Source organism: Passer montanus, unplaced genomic scaffold (assembly GCF_014805655.1).
Source record: "Passer montanus isolate IOZ18808 unplaced genomic scaffold, ASM1480565v1 scaffold15, whole genome shotgun sequence".
In the NCBI taxonomy this organism is placed as follows: Eukaryota; Metazoa; Chordata; class Aves; order Passeriformes; family Passeridae; genus Passer; species Passer montanus.
In genome coordinates, this window is record NW_024362051.1 from 12,546,365 (window position 1) to 12,569,922 (window position 23,558).

The window sequence follows — 23,558 nt, forward strand, 5'->3', positions numbered from 1 at the left end:
CTTTTCCCCCCAGTACTCTCTGAGGGCAGGCAGGGCTGGTTCTCACTGCAGAGTGAGATTTTATCATCACTTTGGATTTCACAACGTTCCACATGGATCACATGTTTGCCACAGGTAAGAGGACGTTTCACAAGAGGTTCTGTAAGGTCACCTCAAGCCCTGTTTCACCAGGGAACAGATTAAACATCTCCTTAACCAAACCAAGGGAAGAAAAGTTAAGAAAATTCTAAAGAACATCTCTATTTAATGCACATTTGGTTAAATTAACTCTATTAAATTTAGAGACCCAAGCAGGGATTTTGCAGAGAGCTGTACACACTTTGTTAAATCAGAACATAGAAAATCTCATCTACCTGCATGTGTTACACACATAAATATTTCTTTCCATTTAATAGAGCCTTACAGTTTAATTATTAGATTACATTTTCAGCTTGAAAGCAGATAATGTCATGAAAAGTTGTGTTTGTTCTCAGCTGGAGTGATGGAACAAGGGGGAATGGCCTCAAACTGACAGAGAGAAGGTTTGGATTAGGTTTTGGGAAGAAATTCTTCCCTGTGAGGGTGGGCATGCCCTGGCACAGAGAATCTGAGGCTGCTCCATCTCTGGAAGTGCCCAGGGCCAGGTTGGACAGGGTTGGAGAAACCTGGCACAGTGGAAAGTGTCCCTGCCATGGCAGGGGGATGAAACTAAATTTAAATCTTTAAAGTCCCTTCCACCCCAAACCACTCCGTGACTCTGAGGTTCTAAGGCAGGCAAAAAAGTTCTCTTTTTTATGCATTCCTTGATTTCAGTTCTAAAACACAAAAGGATCAGTCACCAGTTCCATGAGTGCTAACTGAGACATTTGCATGTGTGCAGAAACGTTGCCCAGCTCAGGCACTTAATCTCATTCCAGGCAAATTATTCCAAGCACATGATGTGGAATTACTGCATGCTGAGTGTGGAACAGCAGCCCATGCATGGCACCAGCCCAGGACACCTGATCCAGGAGAAATGCTCTCACTACAGAATAAACTGAACAAAATGCCAACAAATCTGCACTGACACTGAATGTATTCCATGTCAGAACTTTGCATTTTACAGTCCCAGCCATCTCTGACACTGTCAGATGAGATCCCCGTCCTAAAAATGGTTTTCCAAACCAAGCCACTAAAAAGGAATATGAGAGATTCCCTTTTTTGTGGATTTCAAAAGCTGCCAAACTTCAAAGAGTGAAAACTATTGCAATAGTATTTTATTAATCTTAAAACAGTCCTACAAAAATTAAGCAGCTCTGTATGTACATCTGAAGAATGTACATTTGACACACTTTCAGCAATGTCAAACTCAGCATGAAATCAGCAAAGAAGCCTAAATTTTGCTGCACAGTAAAACCAAGGATTAGCACCTTTGGAATTACTGATTCTGCAAAATTAAGCAGCAGAGTTGCCAAAACTTGTACTTTTCCTCCTCATTTACTTTTAAAGAAACACAATGTAAAAAGAGATTTTTAAGAAACATGTTGTTAAATACAGCTCTACCTTATGTCCAAAATGTCCAAACAAATGCTGAAAAACAGGAGTACTATTGTAGATGCAAATATTATGCTTTATTTCAAGTAAAGCCAGATGCCTGAAGACAAGTATTTACCATTCCTTCTGTCAAGAACAGGAACAAAATGAAGTTTCTGTTATTCCACAGCACTCAAGTACAGGTCTGACTAGAATCTTTAATTTTCAATTCCAGGTCACTGTCACAAAACAACTGACAGACAAAAAGTAAACAGGTTTCTTTCCTTCAGGAACCCTGTGGAGAATCATCCTGCAAAATCCTTTGGTAAGTAACACTGTTTTACCTGTGATTATGTTGAATTAATTGGGTTCACAAGGTAGAAAGGTAGAACCCGAGTGAGCGGCAGAAAACAGATTCTCAGCATAATAGCTGCAAACAGGGAGTGTTGACAACTTTCTACATCAAATAAGCAGGGCTGGAGAGGGGCTGAGAGCACTGAAGGGAAAGTGACTGTTCCAAGGCTTGTGCAATGAGCTGCACGTTTGTAGGGCTTTAATCTGCCTGAAGAAAATCTGCCCCACTGAGAGAAGTGGAAAGAATTACCCTTGGGAAAGAGTCCCCACACTCTTCTCCCTCTCTGGAGACTTTCCAAAGCCAGCTGGATGTGTCCCTGTGTCACCTGCTCCAGGTGAGCCTGCCTGGCAGGGCTGGGGCTGGATGATCTCCAGAGGTCCCTTGCAGCCCTGGGCATTCCCTGATTCCCAGGCTGCAGGGGAGGAGGGAACATCCTCATTCAGCTCTGCCACTCCAGCTCCAAACCCAGCTCTGCAGGAGCTCCAGGTAACTCCTGGGCTGGGCAACTGAGCCAAAAAGCCCATGCCATGCTTCCAGAAATTACTGAATGCCAGAATCATTTGGGTTGGAAAAGGCCTCCAAGGCCATTGAGTCCAAGCTGTGACTGATCCCAATTTTGTCACCCAGCCCAGAGCACTGAGTGCCACGTCCAGGCCTTCCCTGGAGCCCTCCAGGGATGAGCACTCCACAGTCCAAGCCTAAGGGTGAAGGGGAAATGGGATAAAAAAGGTTAACTCAGTCTGTGTGAGGGCTTTAAACCCAGCAGCAGTGTCACTGCTTTGCGCATTCCCTGATTCCCAGGGTGCAGGGGAGGAGGGAACATCCTCATTCAGCTCTGCCACTCCAGCTCCAAACCCAGCTCTGCAGGAGCTCCAGGTAACTCCTGGGCTGGGCAACTGAGCCAAAAAGCCCATGCCATGCTTCCAGAAATTACTGAATGCCAGAATCATTTGGGTTGGAAAAGGCCTCCAAGGCCATTGAGTCCAAGCTGTGACTGATCCAAATTTTGTCACCCAGCCCAGAGCACTGAGTGCCACGTCCAGGCCTTCCCTGGAGCCCTCCAGGGATGAGCACTCCACAGTCCAAGCCTAAGGGTGAAGGGGAAATGGGATAAAAAAGGTTAACTCAGTCTGTGTGAGGGCTTTAAACCCAGCAGCAGTGTCACTGCTTTGCTGCTGTGTCACACCAACAGGGCCCCTGGCCTGAAGGAACCTCCAGACAGGATTTTCCTCCATTCCACAACCACTTAACTGCTCCTGAAATGTGACAAACCCAATTCAGTCTCCTTCATCTCAAAACTACAGAAGCTTCAAAGGTAACTTTGAAGTTTCTTTGCTATCAAACAGCAGAACACAGAGAAATTTCCTAAACCAACCTGCTACAAATCCTGGACACAGCTCCAGCTTTGTCTACCAAGGATCAATATGTGTTCCTTAATTCCAATTATATTCCAGTGGGATACTGCAAATCAATTTAAGGGGGAGCTTTAAATATTGTGTGTATTTGATTACAACTCTTGTCCAGGATCCCCCACAGGGTGTGAGATAAGAAACCAAAAGCAGAGGAGCAAATCATGGAGCACAACAGCAGCTGGAGACTGGATCTTAGTTGGAATTATACTGAATTTCAGGAGAGCAGGCACCCTGCTGCTCATGGCACTGAGCTTTATTTCATATTCATGTATGACTGCTGGAGAATAGACACCAAGTTATAAAAACATCCCATCTTTTGCCTCAATACATCTTCCAGTTTATGATATGGAATAATTGGCAGCATTTATCTTTTGAACACTTCAAGTATTACTGTGCTCACTTGAAAAATAAGAAATGAAAGGCAGAGTTTGCAGCTGGGAGAAGGAAAAGCATTACAGGAATCAGCTCCTCAGCCACAAAACTACTTCAAACGTGGTAACTTCATTAACAACAGAATTCTGACAGGAGGGAAGGGAGGAATGGGATGTCATATGCTAAAAATTACTAGATAAAATTTATCTTGTGACAAGAACAATTTATTGAACCTGGTAGAGAATTTATTGAACAACTTATGAGAAGGTGTAAAACCTTCCCAAATCTCTGCTGTCATGGTTTGTATCACTGTGCTCCTGGCCTCTTTACATGCAGCATTTCCCCCCAGGAGCTCTGGTATCTGTCCACCCCATCAGCAATTCCTGCACCAGGAATTCTGTCCAGGCTTTTTCCTGGATCACCTGCCTGTGACTTGCAAGAGCTGGATTTACACTGCAAGATCCAAACCTGCAGTTCCTTAAGTACAAGAATAGGTTCAAAGCAACTTATTTTTGTCTGTGGAAGGAATGATCACAAGGCAGCCTGGAATGCAACACGAGGCCTTGGTTCCTTTTTTAACCATCCCCTTAATTCACTCCCAAACAAGAAGGGAACAGGAACACAAGCAAGTCAACAGCAACCCATGAGGAAAGGCTGAGGAAAGTGGGATTGCTCAGCCTGGAGAAGAGAAGGATTTGGGGTGACCTAACTGTGCCTGAAGGAGCCAACAAGAAACAAGGAGAGGGACAACTTCCAAGGGATGGAGCTCCAGGACAAGGGGGAATGTTTTCCCACTGCCAGAGGGCAGGGTCAGATGGGATTTTGGGCAGGAATTGTTCCCTGGCAGGGTGGGCAGGCCCTGGCACAGGGTGCCCAGAGCAGCTGTGGCTGCCCCTGCATCCCTGGCAGTGCCAAGGCCAGGCTGGATGGGTTTGGAGCAGCCTGGGACAGTGGGAGGTGTCCCTGCCATGGCAGGGGTGGCACTGGATGAGCTTTAAGGTCCCTCCCAACCCAACCATTCCATGGTTCTGGGATGAAGCACACTCAAGTCTCTGCACTGCAACATTTCCCCATTTCTCATTTTTCCAGTAAAGAGCACAGGTAGGACTCTCATTTTCCAGTAACATCTGACTAAATTGTGCTACACACTTCCCCACAGCCAATCCAAATGGGAAGAGAAAATGAAAACATTATTTTAAAAGAATCCCCATTTCCCCTGCCTGGATTCAAAAGTGCTGCAGAGAACCAGGCACCAGCAGGATTTCTCTAAGTACATATTTATATAAGTATCCCCACATTCCATGCACAACATTTATCCTTTTCTCACACCCAATCTGAGTGCTGAGCTGGGATTCCTGCTAATGGGATTTCTGAGCAAAGCTGCAATCCCACTCCCTGCACCTCATTTGACATGTGCCTGGCTGGAGGCAGCACGTCACTGCCCCACTCACCTGGCAGCCCAACCATCAACACTGGAGTGGAAAAAACCTGCCCTCACAGCTGACCAGTCTGCATTCCAACACACAGAGCACTAAGCCAAGGATGGGGAAATCTACTGTAAAATGTGTTTGCAAATTCGCCTCAGCAATAGTTGTTATCATTCTAGCTAATGCTGGATTAAAATAAGTGGGTGCTCAATAGCAAAAGTCTATATGCATCGTGATTCTTTCTTGAAGTATCTTAAATAATTGATGCAAAATTCAGATTTTAGTCACTCTTGGGTATAAGCAATGACTGCCCACGACTAAAGAAGTTATGACTTTCTTAAGGACCCAATTTTTCCCTTTTACACTCACACCTCAGCACTCACCTCCTTATTTTTGCTCAAAACTCATCCCCTTTCTCATTACACCCATTTCTTCTTTAACTCCACTTTTTAAAAAAGCACTTCAGGCTTTTCTTCCTGCTTCTTTCATGCCCTTTCAAGGCTCACAAACATGACAGCAGAGATCATGCAAAACGTGGCTAACAAAAGACTCAAACGATTCAACATCAAGGCAAAAAGTGAACAAAGTGAGCAAAAAGCAAAAACACAGGTAGTTTGAGCAGTTTGGGCAGGGAGGCAGGAGAGTTCAGTGTCTTCTAAAACAAGGAACAGACACCACTCATGAAATACAGCTCCAAATTAAAGGCAGCTTTGAAGATGATCCAGAATGGTCAGAGATTATCAAAGCAAGAATTCAGAAAAGAAAAAAAAAAACAAACCCAAAACAAAACCTACTTGGTGGACAGTGACATTAAACAAAGCAGAAGATTAAACACACTTCTTAAAGAAAAAGGGATGGAATTAATTTCACGAGGCCACAGATATAAAAAAGAAAGCAAGAAAACCTTAGAAAGGTTTTAATCAGATTAGCAAGGCTGCTGTCACGGCACTCAGAACGATTTTGTTGGCTGTACCACTTCTGAAGATCAAATCACCGAGGTAGACATGAAAATATTCAGCACTATTTCAACGTTTTGCTGTGTTTTAAAGAGCTCTGACTGCCACATCATTTACAGCACATACATTCCAAGGAAATATCTTGTCTGAGAAGTATGAGAGGCATTTAATTTTCCACGCAGGCTCTGGAGATGGGACAGCATGGCAAGGGGCCTGGGAGAAGTGATTGCACACAAAAACACAGCTCTGCTCCAGTGAATTGCACAGGAATCCTCACACTGATGCCCAAATTGGATTCATCAGAAAACCTGGGATTTTTGTACTGCTCTGAGGTGGCAGAAAAAGGAATTTCCTGGTCTCAAAGGGTGGGTCCATCAATACCCTGTGGCTCAGGGCTGAATGGCTCCGTTTTGGACAGAGCGTAAATCGAGGTTCCCCACCTCAAAATCCTGCAGGGGTGAAGTAAAACCAGAGTTGTTTGATATGTGCCTTGTCAAAACCAGCATTTCTATAACAGACAGGTATTCAGAAGGGTTCAGTTGTTCAGGAATTCTTGTCTGGCCCCATCCCCTGACACCCCCTGGAGATATTTATGGGATTAATGGGATCCCCTCTCAGTCCTCCCTTCTCCAGACTGCCCAGGCCCAGCTCCTGGAGTCTCTCCCCACTGGAGTTCTTTCCTCCCTGTCTACTACCTAAGGTCAATTCCCCTTTTTTCCCTTTATTTGCAAGTTTCAGACATTATTTTTTTTTTCTTTCCAGTCCACTTCTACCTTTCTAATCCTCACCATAATTTCAAATCCAGCATCTCTTCCTAACAGTCTCATTGAAGCCACAAACCCAAAAGTCCATTTAAAGGACTGGAAGTTTAGGAGGTAATGAGTGTAAAATCATACATTATGTATGGTTTGTATCCATTACTTCTGTGGCAGGTTCAGATCCAATCTGTGAATCTGATCTCAGTGTTTATTAATAGAAGATTTTAGTCCCTTCTTGTTGCCCAGGTGATTTCATTCTCTTACAAGATTGTTGGCTGTTTCTAAACAAAAGCTGTGACAAATCCCAAATATTGGAAAGGCAGGGAAAATTCAACAAACATGTCACTTAATTAAAAAATTAAAATATTGAGTATTGCCCCCAAATTTTGAATATTAGCTGCATTTGGAGAGAAAGTGGGCCCTTGCTTGTTAATATTTCAGAATCTAGAATAGCAGAAGTTGTAATATTTCCACTTTAACCCATCTGAAATCTGTGGATTGCAACAGGAATGGGAACAGCTGATTTCAAATAAAATTCCCACAATTTCCCCCATCCCAGCTCCCTCAGCATGGGCTGGGGTTCAGTGCTATTAAACCCAGTTCTGCAATATTTGGACATAGTAAACCAATTATTTTTCCTCTTAATTAATAGGCACTCAGGTCTGCAAATGCCATTAGCCCTTCCTGGCGTAGGAGGTAAAATTCAGGAAGATCCTGAGAATGAAACATTCACACAGTAACTCATCAACAGTTTCCAAAGAAAATGAAGGCAAACCCGAACAGACTGAAAGGAAGGGTTTGTTCATTTTATTTGAAGCTGGATACATTAAAAAATTGCAAATGAGGAACCCTTAGGTTCTGGTCAAGGAGATCAACCCCAAAGTCTGAGGTGCAACCATCACAGCAGCTACAGAAAACCTCAAAATCTATTATTTTTACATTTTAAAAGAGGTCAGATTTTGTCCTGTCCATATGTATAAAGGACCTTGAACTTCCCTCAAGAGAATTGGGACTGATTCTCAGCAGGTTCTCAATAATATTCTGGATCACACAGAAACCCAAATGTCCCATTCTACTCCATTAATATGAATATGCTGCATAATCCATACAGCTTGAAAAAAATCCAGTTTAGATTCTTATCCAATATACAAAAAAGCTCTCAAAACTATCTGGATCCCTTTCATCACAGAACATTTTATAAGGTTTACATATTTTCTTCAATTCTGCCGTGGTTTTTCAGGTTAATATTAAGGGGCTGATGATTTAAAATAAAGCTTGGTCTCTGCTTGCTCAGAGAAATCCTGAATGGTCCAACTTTGCAGCATTCTGGCTTTTCAAAATTAAAATTTAGGGCTGCAGTTCAACCTTGCTCTACTCCTAACCCCTTCCCTTTGGTGCAGAAGTGTGTTCAGTTTTCCAGGCTGTGTCACAGCCACAGGATTCCTGCAGACACTGAGCTCTTCACACCCAGATTTTACAGGACTGCTCTGCAGTGCTGGGAGCAGATGTCCTGGCCTGCTGCTTTCATCCATCCCACCTTGCATCATTTCCAGGCAATAATAACCTGATATTCTGAGCTGAAATATTGGATATTTCAGTAGCAAACCAGTCACAAAGCATTTAAAGACATTTCAGTGTCACTTAACAAGGAAATATTTAGTCAATCTACTATTACAGTAATGCTCAAATTGCCATCTGGAAGACCCAGATTCAAAAATCAGGCTCTGGATCCCAGGCTCAGCTCAGGGAGGCCGAGTTCATTGTAAAGAAGATGCAATTAAGTCTCCAGGGAAAGGCTTCTGCAGGCTGACATTGGCTGTGCAGCACGCAGCACACTCACTGGGCTGGATAAAAATAACATATTGAAATGGCAGCTGCTCAGCAAAGGAAGAGGATTTGAGCAGGGATAAAAATACACCTTAAAAGAAGGGGAGAAAATGGTAAAATGCCTATTCAGAACATTAAAAGGTAATACTGAGTGTACTGAATCACTGTGAGATTCACCTTTTAACCTCATGCAGAAAATATTATTTATTTCATACACAAGACAACCTAAGAATTTAATTATTACTGACCTAAACAAATCCAAGGCTAGCACAGCTTAATCACCTCACTCACAAAGAACACACTATGGATGGACTTTGTTACATTTGGAAGAATTCCTATTTGTGATTTTATTACAGAATTCCCAGCCTGCTGCTCTGAACATGTCATTTAAAGATGGAACTGATGTCCCAGAGACAGCAGGTTCCAAACTGTGACTGATGGCTATCACCATGCCCATTCTCCCACTTGGTTTGAAGGGGTATTTTACACAGTTCCTCTTTCTCTGCCAGTCCATGACAATATGAAAGGGGGTGCTGTTAGTGTTACACACTAAACTCGTGCTGAGGCAGAATTAAACCTCTCACAGGATAGCAGTGAGACCTATTAGATCATCTGAATTATTTCCATGCCGTTCTGAGCTTGCTCTCCACAGTATGTTTTATTACTGTCTTGCCCAGGCTATTTTTAAAGTCTCAAACCCAGAAGCTTTTCCTTTCTGAGAGTATCCAACTTTAGTTCAAAGCACTGCATACACTGATTAACCCATTTAAAATGCAAACTGAAAAACTTCTTATGGAGCTGCTGATTTAAATGCAGGTGTTTGAAACAGCAAACAAGATTTGAGCTGACAGCCATAATTTGTCCTATTTAAAGATTTCTATATCCGAGGTTTAAATAAAGATGGGGCAAGAAAAGAGAAAACATGAGACAGGATCTGTGTTAGCAGATGGAAAATAAACACAAAGGGCTCGTGATCACCAGCCCCACTCCAGGCCTGATGTGGAATGTTTTGTCCCAGCAGTTTACAGTTTTTTTCCAGCTGTATCAGTTGGTTTAACTAAAGGTATTTCCTCTCCTTGCAGACCCCACCCTAGGCAGGGATGATCTCTGCAGTTAGCACGGCCTGGCGGATGCTGCCTTGAATAAAGATCCATTCCTTAAATACCCGACAGGAATTAAGTCACTGAGTGCTGTGCCAGAGCAGCACAGCCAAACTCAGGCACTGCACACTTCACTGGAAGCAAAGTTCGTGTTCTTGCTGAGGAGATCCTTGAGAAATGAGGCTTCACAACAAAGTATTTCATGGAGAGTCACTTAAATGTCTCATCTGGGCTTGGAGGCTTTTTTCTGTACAGTTATATAACTGTTAACTGGGAACAGATAATTCACAAGGAATCTCAGCAATAATTGCCAGCCCAGGTCCTGACTGCACCCCTGTGTCTCAATCAGTGTGAGACAAGGCACACAGAATTTGGAGAAGCCACAGATGACTTTGTAGAGGGGATTAACACTCAGGCTAAAGCAGGAATTAAAGCGTGTCAGAACTATTTGTATTCCTTGCTGACATACTTATTCCATCACTCTTAAAACATGCTAAGCACTCAAAAAGAAATATTTCAACTGCAAAGAACCTTTTCAAAGCATTCAAACTAAACATCAAGCTACTTTCAGAAGTACCCTTGCTTAGCAGCTGACCATAAATACATATGAAGCTGAATTGTTAAACTCAGATTTAAAGGGAGATTTTATTTGTCCCATGGCCATGTCACCTTGGGCCAGATTTCAGAGCTGTAACCTGGTGTGGGAGTGCCTGGCAGCTGGACAGAAGGTTTTAGGGCAAATCCAGGTGCTCAGTCAAGGAAGAGCACCTCACTCTTGGTTCTGTATGCAATTCTGGGGACACAGGATGTTGCAGACAGAACATAAACCAAATAAAATCTGTTAATACTTGGCATTAATAAAAACCTGGTCCCCACTGCATAAGGAGGGAAGGTATTTTGGGGTTAAAATTCATTTGGCATCACTTTTATCCACATCAGGCTCTCCCTATCATTTTAACAGAGAAGTATTTTGTGGTGTTTCTCCCCACACTGAATTTCTGCACAGCTCTGGGGAAGGGAAACTCGAGTTGCATTTCCAGACCACAGAGAAGGCAACAAACACAAGTTCCTGCCAGTTTATCAAAGGTTGGTCTTCTGAGCAAGAATCACTATTAAAACAAGTCAGATTTCATTACCACCACAAGCCTTGATATCAAAAGGAATTTACTTGCAGAAACCACAAGTGCAGGTTTGTTTTTTTTTTAGTGGTCTCATGACTGGTAACAAAAGTGAGTGGTTAGATAAGAAGTGTGTGTGAGAATTTGACTACTCCACTCATACATGTAACCACTGAACTGCAATGGATTACTCATCCTACAGGACATGAAACTACAGCTCTGAATTGTTGACCATAAGCAGTTTTTATTCAGACAAAATTATGTGCAGACAATACTTTGAATACTTTGTAAGCTGAGGTATTTCCAAGCATGACCACCTTTGCCAAAAAAGCAAAAGGAAAAAAAAGAGATCAGTCTCAAATCACTTCAATCTCCCTTTTCCTTTCCCAATAGTTCCAAAAAGGTTAAAAAAAGACAAAATACTCTGTTTTTCTCAAAAGGACATGGATAAACCTTATTCTTTCTCAAGACAGAAAAAACTATGACTTCATCAAGAAAACCCTATTAGGCAAAAAGTTACTTCTTGCTGAGCTGCACAAGATTGCTGAAGTTGATCAAAACCCCTGGCCAATAACACAACAGGTTTGTTTTATCTGTGTTTGTGATTGCACTGCTCTGGACAAGCACAGACACCCTCAGTGCTCCTGTGCTGAAACAGCTTCATTCACACAACCACAAAAAGCCATCATGTGCACAAGGGAAATTCACTTTTCCTACCCAAAACTGCAGCCTCTTATTTTCAGTAAGCCCCTCTCCCCAGTTATTTGCTGCAGGAAATAGTCTCTGTCTAAATTTACCTTTCAGTGAATCATTTTCAGCCCTCATTATGTCAATTAGGGAGTTCTCCAGTGAGTGCATGTCAAAAGTCCTCGTGCGATCCTGCAAGCAAACACAAACAGAGCCAGGGTTAAACACGAGCACCTGAAACACAAAAACTTCCACTTTCTTTACACAACCACAGCAGAATTAAGCAAAAACCATATACCAAAGGACTGAGGAATATTAAAACCCACAATATTATTAAATATGAATCTGATCTAGAATAATCTAATAATAACCAATTAAGTCTAACACCAATTATTTCTCCTTCCTATTAACCAAAGCCAGCATTTCACACATGCCCAGGTCAGACTTTCTCAACCAAACAATCAATTCCACATAGTACAAATCTGATGTGATAGAAGCAAAACACAAAATACCCTGGCACTGCTTTAATTTAATTGGCAAATTCAGAATAACTGAAATTTCTTGTAATGTCTGAAATCTTTACAGTAAGGTAGAAGTGTAGTAAAAGGTGTAGTAAAAGGTTCCAAAAAGAGGCAAAAATCACTCTAATTCCCAATAGTATTCACATATCCATGCTTTCTGTGTATTTATACATTTGGACTTGGACAGAATTACACTAATCCACCCTGATTTTAGGTTTTTTTTCTGTCCAAGAAGCTCTCTACCATCAGGTTTAAAGAGTTTATCTCATTCCTGTTGTAAGGAATCCCCTCTGAACTGAGCTCAAGCATTGGGAAGTCTCTGTTCAAACAAGAAAGAGAAATTTTGGACATTTTTGCTCTTGACTCCTTCTCCACAACTCTTGTTATTCCAGCACTGAGTGTTTTTTGTCCCTAACACTGGCTGTGAAGCTGAAATTTCTCCAAAGCACACAGATCCAGCTTGGAATATTTTTAAAGGCAATGGTGAGTTATAAAGTGCTTTATTTCAGTGCTGAAGCAGCAGAGATTGTGTGCTGCAAGGGCCATTCCTGATTTCACTGATCCCTCATTCTGGACTTTAAATACCTCAAACTCTTCCAAGAGCAGGAACTCACCAGCTCCCGATCCATTTCCAAGTTGTAAATTACATTCTGATCAGTAAAAAATACCATTTTTCAATCGAATTTCCTGGTATTTTTCCCCTCCTCAGAACAGTTTATTACTGAGACAGAACAGGCCACGTCTTCCAACCCGGATGTGCTGTGTCTCAAATAGCATTAAAAAGGCCAGAGTTTGGAACCAGCTCCTTTATTAAGTCTAGCAAATATCAAATTTGCTATAAAAAGCTCAGCACTGCCCTGTCTCCCCACAGGATTGATTTCCGTGGTCATTACTATTACAAGATAATTGAGGCACCTTTGAGAAAATATCAGGAGCATTCAAATCCTTAAATTTTGTGCTTTTCTGTCAGAGATTTCCTACAGTTTTCTGCCTGTCCTAGCAGATTTAATTTATTGGTTTGGTTTAAACATTGCTGTTTCTTACCCATTTCAAACTCTAGTTACATTAAAATCCCTTAGCAGGAGTGAGTACAAGGTTTTGGATCCATAAGGATCCAACAGTTGAGTAACTCAGGAATGGATATTAAAAGGCAACCTCTGCATTTCCAGCAGTCCTCAGAAAATGACAAAAATAGCCTAAAAACCAGGTGGGAGCATTTACTGCAACCCTGATGTCCCTCAGCAGCTTCTCCTTCCTGAATTCTTGTGTTAACCTCAAGCCCACCCCATGAACAGCTACAAAACTCGAATTTCACAAAGTGCAGAACCTCAGTAATTCCAAATCTTTGTGGAATTGTGGCACTTCACATTTCAGTTCTGAGAGACACAAAGGAAGTGACCCAGGCCAAGAAATTCCCAGTTTATTGAGCTGAGCACCTGAGCCTGAAGCAATTCTTCTAAAATATCTGGGTTGTGTTGGCCTGAGCTGGAGTAACAAAGGGCTTGCTGCAATGCTTATTTTTAATATTGACAACAGAGAATTTAAACATTTGAAGGAAAAAATGGAATTGAACTTGTTGGCTGACAAGGAAGTGCATTGTCCATCGGAAGCTTTTGGTGCTGAGGAATTTATTTTCCTTTTCAAGTGAACCCCAAGCTGTCCCTTTTCCAAGGGGAGGTCCATAAGCTGCAAATCACACTGCAAATACTTTAAAACATAACCCTGCACAGAGATACAACAGATTAATTGGTGATACTTCCCTCCCAGAAAAAGGAGGAATGGCTAAAACTTGGGATAGGTAAGGAAGATTCTGTACATCCACCCAGTGAAAAGATTCAGGCCTAAATAAAGACCAGCCAAGGTGCCAAGATCACAGGTCTGCACAGTGCTTATTATTAAAAAAATCCATTAATTTAATTTATTATTTGCACTGACAGATTCAGCATTAGTAGAGGAAGTCCTCATTGGTAGTTTTGAGAATTTTTATATAAATTAAAGTCCTTTTTATAGTGAAACTTCTTTGAAAACAGCAGCACAGATTTCATCAGTCTTATCTTGCAAGACATTTTAGCAGAACCACATCTGAAATATTTCCATTTATTATGCACCTAAAGAAAAAATAAAGGCTGGTGAAGGTTAGTGGGAGTGGCCAAACCCCTGAAGAAATGTATAATGTCTAATTCTCCATTTCATCCCAAAAGCTCTAATCCAAAAATAGCTCTAATAATCCATCTAAATAATAGCTAATCCATCTAAAAGCTCTAATAATTCATCCTAAAATAGCTCTAATAATCAAGATATTGCTCACAAACCAGTAGCTAAATGTGACCTTTTCTCAGATGCATATTACTTATAAAGCACACAAACCACACTGAACTTAGGAAAAAAGTTTTCTTTAGAAGATTTCATGTAGAGAGAATTAATAACAATATGGTTTTAATGAAGCAATTCACAAAGCTACAGTGCTTTGGAGCTGGATTGCTACTGTACATTTATTTATTTATAAAGAAAATATACAGGGGTAATGACTACCCTGGACTAAAGCAGAGTATGCACAACTCAGTAACAAAATGTGGCAACCACAGCCTGATATTATTTACCTGGGTTCCAAAAGAACTTGGCTTTACACAAGTTTGTTTAGGGTGTCTAAAATGTTGCTTTATCAGAGGGCTCAAAGGCTACACACTTTTACCCTTGGGAAGCAGAACTGAAGCATACAGACATCAGGTAAACATGAGGCCACAATAAAAAATTAAAAAAAAAAAACCTAAACAAACAAAACATAAAACAAATTAAACAAACTAAAGCCTCAAAACAAGCAAAAGGAAATCAACCTGCAGTCTTAATACATGACTATGTTGAAAATTTCAGCCAACATTTTAGAATATATTAATGAAATATCATTTGGAATGAGCAGAGCTGTTTGCACAATGTACAAGAGGTGAAAAATGAGTTACTGAGCCTGGAAATGTTTACAGGAACCAACAAACCATTTGTGAACTCTACCCTGGCCATCTCTGCCTACAAAACAGTCCCATTCTAATCCCTAGTCCAACTTTATTTTTCATCCCTATTTAGATTTCATCCCTAAAAAGAAAGTCACTTGGTGCATAACACGTGTGATACACACTGGGTCATCCTCCCATGCAAAAGAAATTCCACGGGAATTTTTCCTGCCCAAGAAGATCATGCTTTGAATTGAAAAATCCCATCCATTCATTGTCCTGCACATCAGAAAAATGCACATTTAATTTAACCATTAACTCTTTACAGAGTTACTATATTTAGTCTGCACCCACAGCATTACTATCACCTGAAAAATTCAGATGCCAGAACCTGAGAGCACTTCCCAGGATGGGCCTCCCAGTGGTAAATCCCAAACTGCACCCAAAAATCAAGGTATGAACACTTGCTGGTAGCTAAGGCTGGGCCTGATCTCTTAAAATAAGAGATTTGAAGTCCAAGGGATCAATAATGATGCAAAAGATGTCATTACATTAAGCAATTTATTGATCAGCATTTATGGAGTAGGTGTAGTTGTTAAAGTGGGGCTTGTTTTAGACATTTACACCTTGTCCAGCCAGAACATTTGTGCAAATTAAAAACCTCACAGCTACATTTGTACCTTAATTACAGCAGGAGAAGCCTGAAACTCTCTGAACCCTGTTCCCATTTCCCACAACTCCAAAGCCACGTGTCTCAGGCACAGCAGAGCCAGTGTCACCATATTTATCATCACAAATACAAGTTCCACATTTCTCTTTCAATTGCAACACAAATTTGGACTGGATTTTGCTTCTGGGGAAGCTTCTCCTCCTTCCCAGCACCCTGCAAATGCTGTGTCCCAGCTCCCAGTCCAGTATCCAGTGAATTAAAGGCTTTGAATAAACAGGTTTTTCCTGAAAGGATGTTGCTGTATTCTGCCCAGATCATCTTTTATAGCTTCACCAGGGAACAATAAGAAAGAGCTGGAAAAATGAAGTGGCACAAAACACGAAGTTAGTCCAACTTGAACTTTTTAAGTGTTAGAAATGACAAATCTTTACTGGAAATGTTTGTTAACATGTGTGATTCTATTTTAGCTGCACATTAAGTTTATCATGCATCTTCCACAATGATTTTCCGCAGTTATCTTGCATTCTCACTCTTTGCTAGGCTGTAACTTTCAAAGCAAAATGCTTAATAAGAGTAGTCCTTTTAATCTTAGGAAAAAGACAAACATAATTCAAATAGCTTCTTAACAAAAGCTCTCTTTAAACAGAAACCCTGAGGTCAAAAACACACAGGAGGGCCAAAGCCCAAGTATGAACGTCAGTAGTAAGTTTATCAAACAAGAACAGTGTTAACTTCCACAGCACTTAACTTGTGCATGTCATACCACATTAGAGTGCTGCTAATCCCACAGATCAGTAGCTGTGGGGAACTGCACACAAAACACTAATTACTGCACAGCTGATGGACTTACAGAAAAATGGGGGAACGGGTTTAAAAACCCAGCTTCAAGGATTTGCTCTGTTTTCAAATGATACCTTGAAATTATTGGGAGTAATTGCTGTTGCTAGAATAAAAAAATTAAATTTTACAAAACAAATAAGCTCTTTTTGTGCAGCCAGCCATCGTGAGTTATGAAAAGGTTCCCCAAACCCAAATATTAAAACAAAGAGGAACGGTAAAGAAATTTATTTGCAAGATCCCTTCAAGAGGAAACTTTGGCAAACCCATTCAAGAAGCTATTTTTTTTTTCATTCCAGCTCCCTGTGAATTTGTTTAATGCACTTATTAAATCAGGCCATTTCTATGGGCAAACAAATGCTGACGTAGAGGTCGGAATTCAAACACGTTTTGTAATCACGAATGTGTTTTCTCAAACATTCCATATCTGCCTGGGGGAAGAGCAAGTCTCCCTGGCACAGGCCCTGGCTGGATTTGGAAGGGGTTATATACCTGGAAACCAGCCACTGGGGAAGAAAGGAAAAAACATTTTGAACAAGTGGATACAATGAACTGCTCTCATGTACAAAATTCTTTGAAATGGGCAGTTATTTTCGAGCCTGATTCCGGGAAGAAACACAAATTCTTTTTAAGCATTTTTACAGAAAGCTGAGGGCTATTGCTTCACTTGCTTGTGCCTTCAGAGAGCCATTTAAAAAACATCATCACGCACTGAAGATGAGATCTGGAAAGCTGGAAATGCCTATCAAAGCAAGATTTATGCATTGCATAACAGGCAGGATGTTCCACTCATGAGGAAGTGCAAGTACACAGCCAAAGGAAAGCCAAAACAATCTTGAAGGCAGCGCTGCCGTGAAACGCAATTACTGAGCACCAAGTTTGTCAGTGCTGCTGGGAGAGAAGGACAAGGAATTATTCTGAAAAATCACTAACTTGGTAAGGTGCCACAGTCACAGCCAAAGCATTTTCATATATTAATTCTCATGGAAGGCTGTGAGAGCCAAAAGACTCCGTTTTTTGCTTTTTAATTTGAATTCAGGAACCATTTTTTCATTTGGAGACCATTTCCTTTTCAAACGAACACACAAAGAACAATGGCTTTTCTCTTTTCAAAAGATCTTTGAAGGGGGGAGCCTGCCCAGTGGCTAAAGCACAACATCAAAACTTAATTTCATTAACAGATCTGGTTAAGTCTTCTCTGACCTTCCCTGCAAGAGGCTCCTACAGACACTGTCGTTTGGGAATTGCAGGAGACAGGATTCCAAATGGAAAGCACTTAGAGCAGAGAGCACGGGGTTTGCATGCAGCTCTCAGTGCCAAGGCAAGGCATCATCAAATTGCAAGGTTATCAAACTGATCACCACAGTATTTTCCTTTCATCTGCACCATTTGGAGCACCCGTTTCATCCCATGGGCTGGGATGTCTGAAGGGAGCAGGAGTTCACGTCAGTGGCTTAAAGGGAAATTATGTGACACCATCCTCTTCAAAGAGGAAAAGAGCTCTTAGTCCTGGTCACCCCAGGATTTCCATCGAAGCACAGCCAGAGCCCTGTGTGTCACCAGGCTCTGGAACAGACACAACCTCTGAGGAAAAGGAAAAAGAAAGCGATCCCCAAATATTTGCAATTGCTGGTTTACATTTTGCCTTCTAAAGAAACTCATTTTCACTAGATTGCAGCACCACTTGTTAATGATTTAAGCAGCAAAACATAAATATTAAATGAAAGGGATTGTTGTATCAAATTACTCCATTATGTTGCTGCAGCAAAGACAGCTTTCAATTATTTCCTAAACAGGAATCTAAGAAGATTCCAGTAACAAAATAGCCTTGTCCAGTACATGATTGCATCAGCAAGGATACTTCAGGGGCAGAGGGAAAGACAGAGAGAGATGCATGAACACAAATATGTAATGAGCAAAATTCTGCTTTGAGACAGGAATAGAATCTGTACAGTCCAGAAAAAAAACCAAAAAGAAATCAAAGGTCAAATTTTACATCATATGTTTCCAGTGATCAAAAATTCACTGGGTTTTCAACACTCAGCTGAAGTTGACCAAAAGAGCTAAAGATTTTATACAAAAGAAAAAAAAGTTGCCCAAGATGGCTTCAAAATTAATCAGCATCTTTCTAGGGCTGCAGTGCTGAAGTCCTGCTCTGCTGTCCTGCCCTTTTCCCCACAGAAGTGATGGTAACAGGCTGGAGAGCACTTCCCTCCACACTTTCCTTTTCTTGGCATGAAGGAGTGTCAGACTTGGTCTTGACATGTACAGCTCCATCAGAGTGTTTATGTAAACAGACACCAACATGCTACACCAAAATGATTTCTTTACCATGATCAAACTACGGGTGTCTGCTGTTGTGTGTCTGGAACACCATCCAGAAGTCAAGGTTGACTTTGCCAGTTTCCTGAAATTTCCTTGATGCCAATCCAAGCACATTGCTCTGCCTGTGTATATATTTGGGGCTTACACACAGCAGCAAGGACACACTTGATCTCATTCTGTCACTCTCAACATCAGCTACGTGTCAGGGTACAGAGTGAATCAAACCGTGAGCCAAGGCTCGCTGCAGTGAGGCTGAAAAAAGACCAGCTCCAGCTGGGTCCCTTTTTCTAATGGTTTCACTGGATAAATGGGGTATGCTGGACACAGCTTCATTATATTCATTATAAATCCTGACATTAAAATGAATTATTACTCTGCTTTCTAAATTTGGAAGGGCTCTACCTGATAGTGAAGCAGTCAGTAGCACTGCAGTAGAAAAAAAAGGCTCTGAAGGAAAGTTATTGCCAGCAGCTGCTGTGCTGTCAGCAGGGCCTGCACACCACCAAAAACCTGCAGTCTGCAAAGAACCCAACTATCCCCACATCCACAAAGCCACTGTTAAATGTATTTCTGTTTCTTTACATCATGAGACACATTGCACAGTTTGTATCTTTGAAATTGTATTTAAGTAGGTCACCCCAGTTCTTGCAGCATGGCGAGAAATACTGCAATCACGTTGAGAATTTTACTTTTGCCCTCATTTGAAGAGCTTGAAAAACAACCCTGGAAATGTAAAAGAACTCTTGGGTCTTTTAATTCACCCTAAAGGAGTTTACAAAAGGCGCACACACACATAAAAGCTGGGTTTAACTGGTGGTCAGATGAAAGGAAGGGGACTTCTGGTTTAATTCCTACTGCAAATTAGGTTCAACATTATACAGTTCTTTTCAAATTCATAACAAGTCAGCCCAGAAGGAGAGGCTGAGCTGCCAGACAACCTGCCTCCTGCCAGGAGAAGGCCACAGCAAAATATAGGAGACCACCAACTGATCTCATCCACATCTATTTTTAGTGCTGATTTAATGGCCTGTAACCAAAATTTGCTGCCATTCCTGAGGAGAGCAAACTGCACTGATTACCATTATTTGTAAAGAGCAAAGTTTCCCCCAAAAATGCTACAAAAATTATGTTGCACTGCAAGCCCATGTGATACTGTAAAACCAAATAAAATCACGCCATACTTTTTCTCAGATGTGGTACACTGCTGAATGCTTTCAAAGGCCTCAGATCTCTCATACTCCACCAGGCACTTTTTTCCCCTTTTTTCTCTTTGTTGGAATACTCATCAGTGAATTCCTCCATTGGTTATTTCTGTCTGTGTGTAAGTATTAAGCTGAAGCAAAGTGGCCAATACAGATGGCTGGTGTGCAATAGATATTTATGACCATCACTGTTAAAAAAAAAACCCCCATGAATCACAGCTTGGAGGATCATTCCCACTATGACATTTTTGAGTTAGCCATATGGTTTTTTTCAGCTGCAAGAACAGAAATCCCACAACCAGGGCATTTTAATGCTCTTTGGGGAGGTTTGGTTTTTTTGGTGTTTTTTTTTTCCTTATGGATACAACAGAGTGCGCTCACCTGAAAAGGAAAAATGTTGTCAGCTCTGTTCAAGCTGTCATCCATCCAGGATTTGGGAGCGAAGGCCGAGCTGGGTCGTGCATACTTCTGCAGCTGGATATGATTACTTGCAAAATTCTTCTTTAAGGGCGAGATGGAGTTCAAGGGGGTGATCCCTCCGTTCAGTCCCCGGCGGTGGTCTCGGCCCTGGGACCCTCCCCAGCCGCCGTATCCGCCGCCGCCGGGGCTCCAGGAGGACGGGGTGGGCGACGGGCTTTGGTAGCTGCTCCACGGAGAAGGTGGCTTGTTAAGATTATTGGCCAAGTGAGGCAACTGATTGAAAGCAGCATTTCTGTGTGTGAATGGAGGTGGGTGAGGACTTGCAGGTGACCTCCTCTGTTGCTGATGCTGATTGTGATGATGCTGGAAATGGGGGTGATGAGGGTGGTGCTGAGAGAGGGGTCCGATCTGGGGGGAAAAGCTACCACCAAAGCCAGGGCTGACGTGATGTGGGAAATTCTGAAACAGCAGAGCACCATTATTAGCTGAGGCAGTAGGGACCCCTCCCTGGTGGAAAAAACTTGCATCTTCATTGATTATTGTAGAAGAAGGAGCAATAGCTGCAGACCAGTTGCTAAAACCAGTCAGAGAAGATGCGGTGGATGTCAAGGGCTGTGTCGAAGTACCGAGCCCCGAAGCCTCTTGGTAATCAAATCCTGTTAAAACCGGCGATTCTATTCTTATTTTCTCCTTTCCATTGCCATTCTCTGAAGAATTATCGCCCTGGTTTTCTTCAGTTTTAGCTTTCTCGGGTTCAGAGAGCATGCCTGCTTCCTGACTTTGACCAGGGGAAAGCTGCTGTTTTTCTAGGGACTCTTGCTTTTCCTGTTGCTGAGTTTTAGATTTTTCTGACCCCAGAATCTCATCCTGAATATTATGGGCAGCTGGAGCAGGAAAGAGCCAAGCTGACCCAGCACTACTGCCATTGGCAGCTGTGTTATTATTTATAAAAGCAGCAGGGCTGGGGGTTGCATTTTGATGATGGTGTGGAGGCTGCAGATGTGGATGAAATCTGACTGGAAAAGCTGACTTATTTCCAGTGTTGTTTTGCACTAACACTCCAAACCCGTAATCCCCCATTTATTATATTTAGGGTTTGAATCCTCCCTGTAAGAACAAGTTGATGTTTAGTGTTTAGCTTGTCCTCTTGTGAGGCAAGATTAGCAAGTATCCTGGTTTTCGCTAGATATTCCAGTGTCTCCCTCCACGCTATTTATTTTAGATTTGGATAAAGATGTTTGCTTTTTTTTTTTTCTTTTTGCAAAAGATAGATCTCTTCAACTATTTCAATGTGTCAATTTGTGTCCGTTTCCTTCCTTTGGCCAGGAGGAAGGGAAAAATAAATCTTTGGTTCACAAAATAAGAGGTTTCCTTTTTCTAAAGGAAATGCACAGCAATGAGAGAATAAGCTTCTGGGAAATAAGGATAAAGAGATTCTAACTATCCTGTTTTTTTCCTCCTCAGCAGCCTTGACTCGCCCATAAATGAGTTAAGAGGGAAGAAAAAAAAATACAATGACGTCTGGTCCCTCAACCCCTTGGCAGCAAAAAATAGATTTAAATCTGGAATAATTTAATACATCTCTATAATCTAATATATATTTGTGTCCTGTTCAAAAAGAGTCTTTGCTGTGGACAAGGGAAAAATTTACCTCAGGATCTCAGCATTCAGAAGGGTGAAATGGGGGAGTGAGTTGCAGAAGAAGCTTTATCCCGTGCTGCTGGGTTTAACCTATTATATTTAGCAATAATATACACCGTGTGTGTGCGTGTGTGGTTGTTTAAAGGGGTAAGATCTTATCTCAGGAAATCAGTATTCTCTGTGTGTTGGGTGGGGAGTGAGTTGTGCAGGAGAAGGGTGGATTCTTGATGCTGCTCCTTCTGGGCTGGGTTTCTGAGCTCGCCAGACTCGCTTCTTATTTATGATCCAATATTTGCGTGTCCTTCATATGAGTCCTGACTGTCCGAGGAGGAACGTTTTCATCTCAGAAATCAGCGTTCACCGTTCGGGAAAGGGAAGGGAGGGGACAGCGAGTTGTGCAGGAGGAAGGGGAAGGAGGTTTTTTTCTCGCTCTCCGCTGCCGGGAGGGTGTTTTGTGGTGCGGGGCTCGCCTCCTTCCCCGGGAATCGCGGCTCCCGCAGCCCAGCGAGCCCCCGGAACGCGCTCCCTCCTCAGGCACTGGGCATCCAGCGGGGCCGGGCCGTGGGTGCCCCGCGCGTCCCCCGCCCTCGCTCGAGCCGGGCAAGGCAGGAGGGGTTTTACCTCAGCAGCGCAGCAGCCTCCGGCAGGGAGGGGAAGGCGCGGCCGGCCGGGCTCCTCTCTCCCCCATGGAAGGTGTTTAAGCGGCTCTCCCGGGTCGCCCGGCGGGGTCGGGGCAGGCTCTGTGTCGGGGCGCAGCGCTCGGGGCTCCGGCGGCGGCGGCTCGGGGCGCTCCCTGCCCTGCGGCGGCTCGGCTGGGCTGCGGCCGGGCCGTGCCCCTCATGTACCGGCCGCACCGGGGGGGGCTCTCCGCGGGCTCGATGCTGCGGGGAGCTGGAAGGACGAGGCGATCGACAGCTTTCGGTAGCCGGCGACGTGTCCCCGGCGCGCAGCCCCCGCTGCTGCTGCTGCCGCCTCGTTTTGCGTCTTTTTCCGTGTGTTTTTTCCTGCCGCCTTCCCCGCCCCCCACCCCCCCGGCGGCCGCCGCAGCCGGTGCCTCGCTGGTCCCCGCGCGGCCGCTGCCCAGCCCGTGCCGCCCGGACCGAGCGGCCGCACCAAATGACAACCAGCTGGCGGGGGCCGCGGGACTCCCCGGCCGGGGCGGCCGCCCCGGGGCTGGGCGCGCACCGCCCGCGGCGCCGCCGCCATCTTAGGTGCGGGCGGGAGGTCAGGCGGATGCCGGCGGCGCCGCCATCTTGGAGCGAGGAGCGCGGCGGCCGCCATGTTTGTGCAGGGCAGGGCGGCACCTGTCGCTGTCAGAGCCCCGTGTCACAGGCGGCAGCCGCGCTAAAGAGCTTCTCATTGCACCCCCTGCCATGGCAGGGACCCCTGCCGCTGTCCCGGGCTGCTCCGAGCCCCGGCCAGCCCGGCCTTGGACACGTCCAGGGATGGGGCAGCCGCAGCTGCTCTGGGCAGCCCGTGCCAGGGCCTTCCCGC

General features: G+C 43.3%; 1 protein-coding gene across 2 annotated transcripts in view; it reads right to left on the reverse strand.

Moving 5' to 3' along the window:
* The window catches only part of CPEB4 (cytoplasmic polyadenylation element binding protein 4), a 38,596-nt gene extending 15,411 nt beyond the window's left edge, over positions 1-23,185 (reverse strand). For both annotated transcript variants that reach the window (XM_039701731.1, XM_039701730.1), the window contains exons 1-2: positions 20,385-23,185; positions 11,614-11,695 (exon numbers count right to left, since the gene is read on the reverse strand). In XM_039701731.1, coding sequence (XP_039557665.1) covers positions 11,614-11,695; positions 20,385-21,503 — 1,201 coding nt within the window. In that variant the 5' untranslated portion in view covers positions 21,504-23,185. The remainder of the gene's footprint in view (positions 1-11,613; positions 11,696-20,384) is intronic.
* Positions 23,186-23,558: the final 373 nt, after the last annotated feature.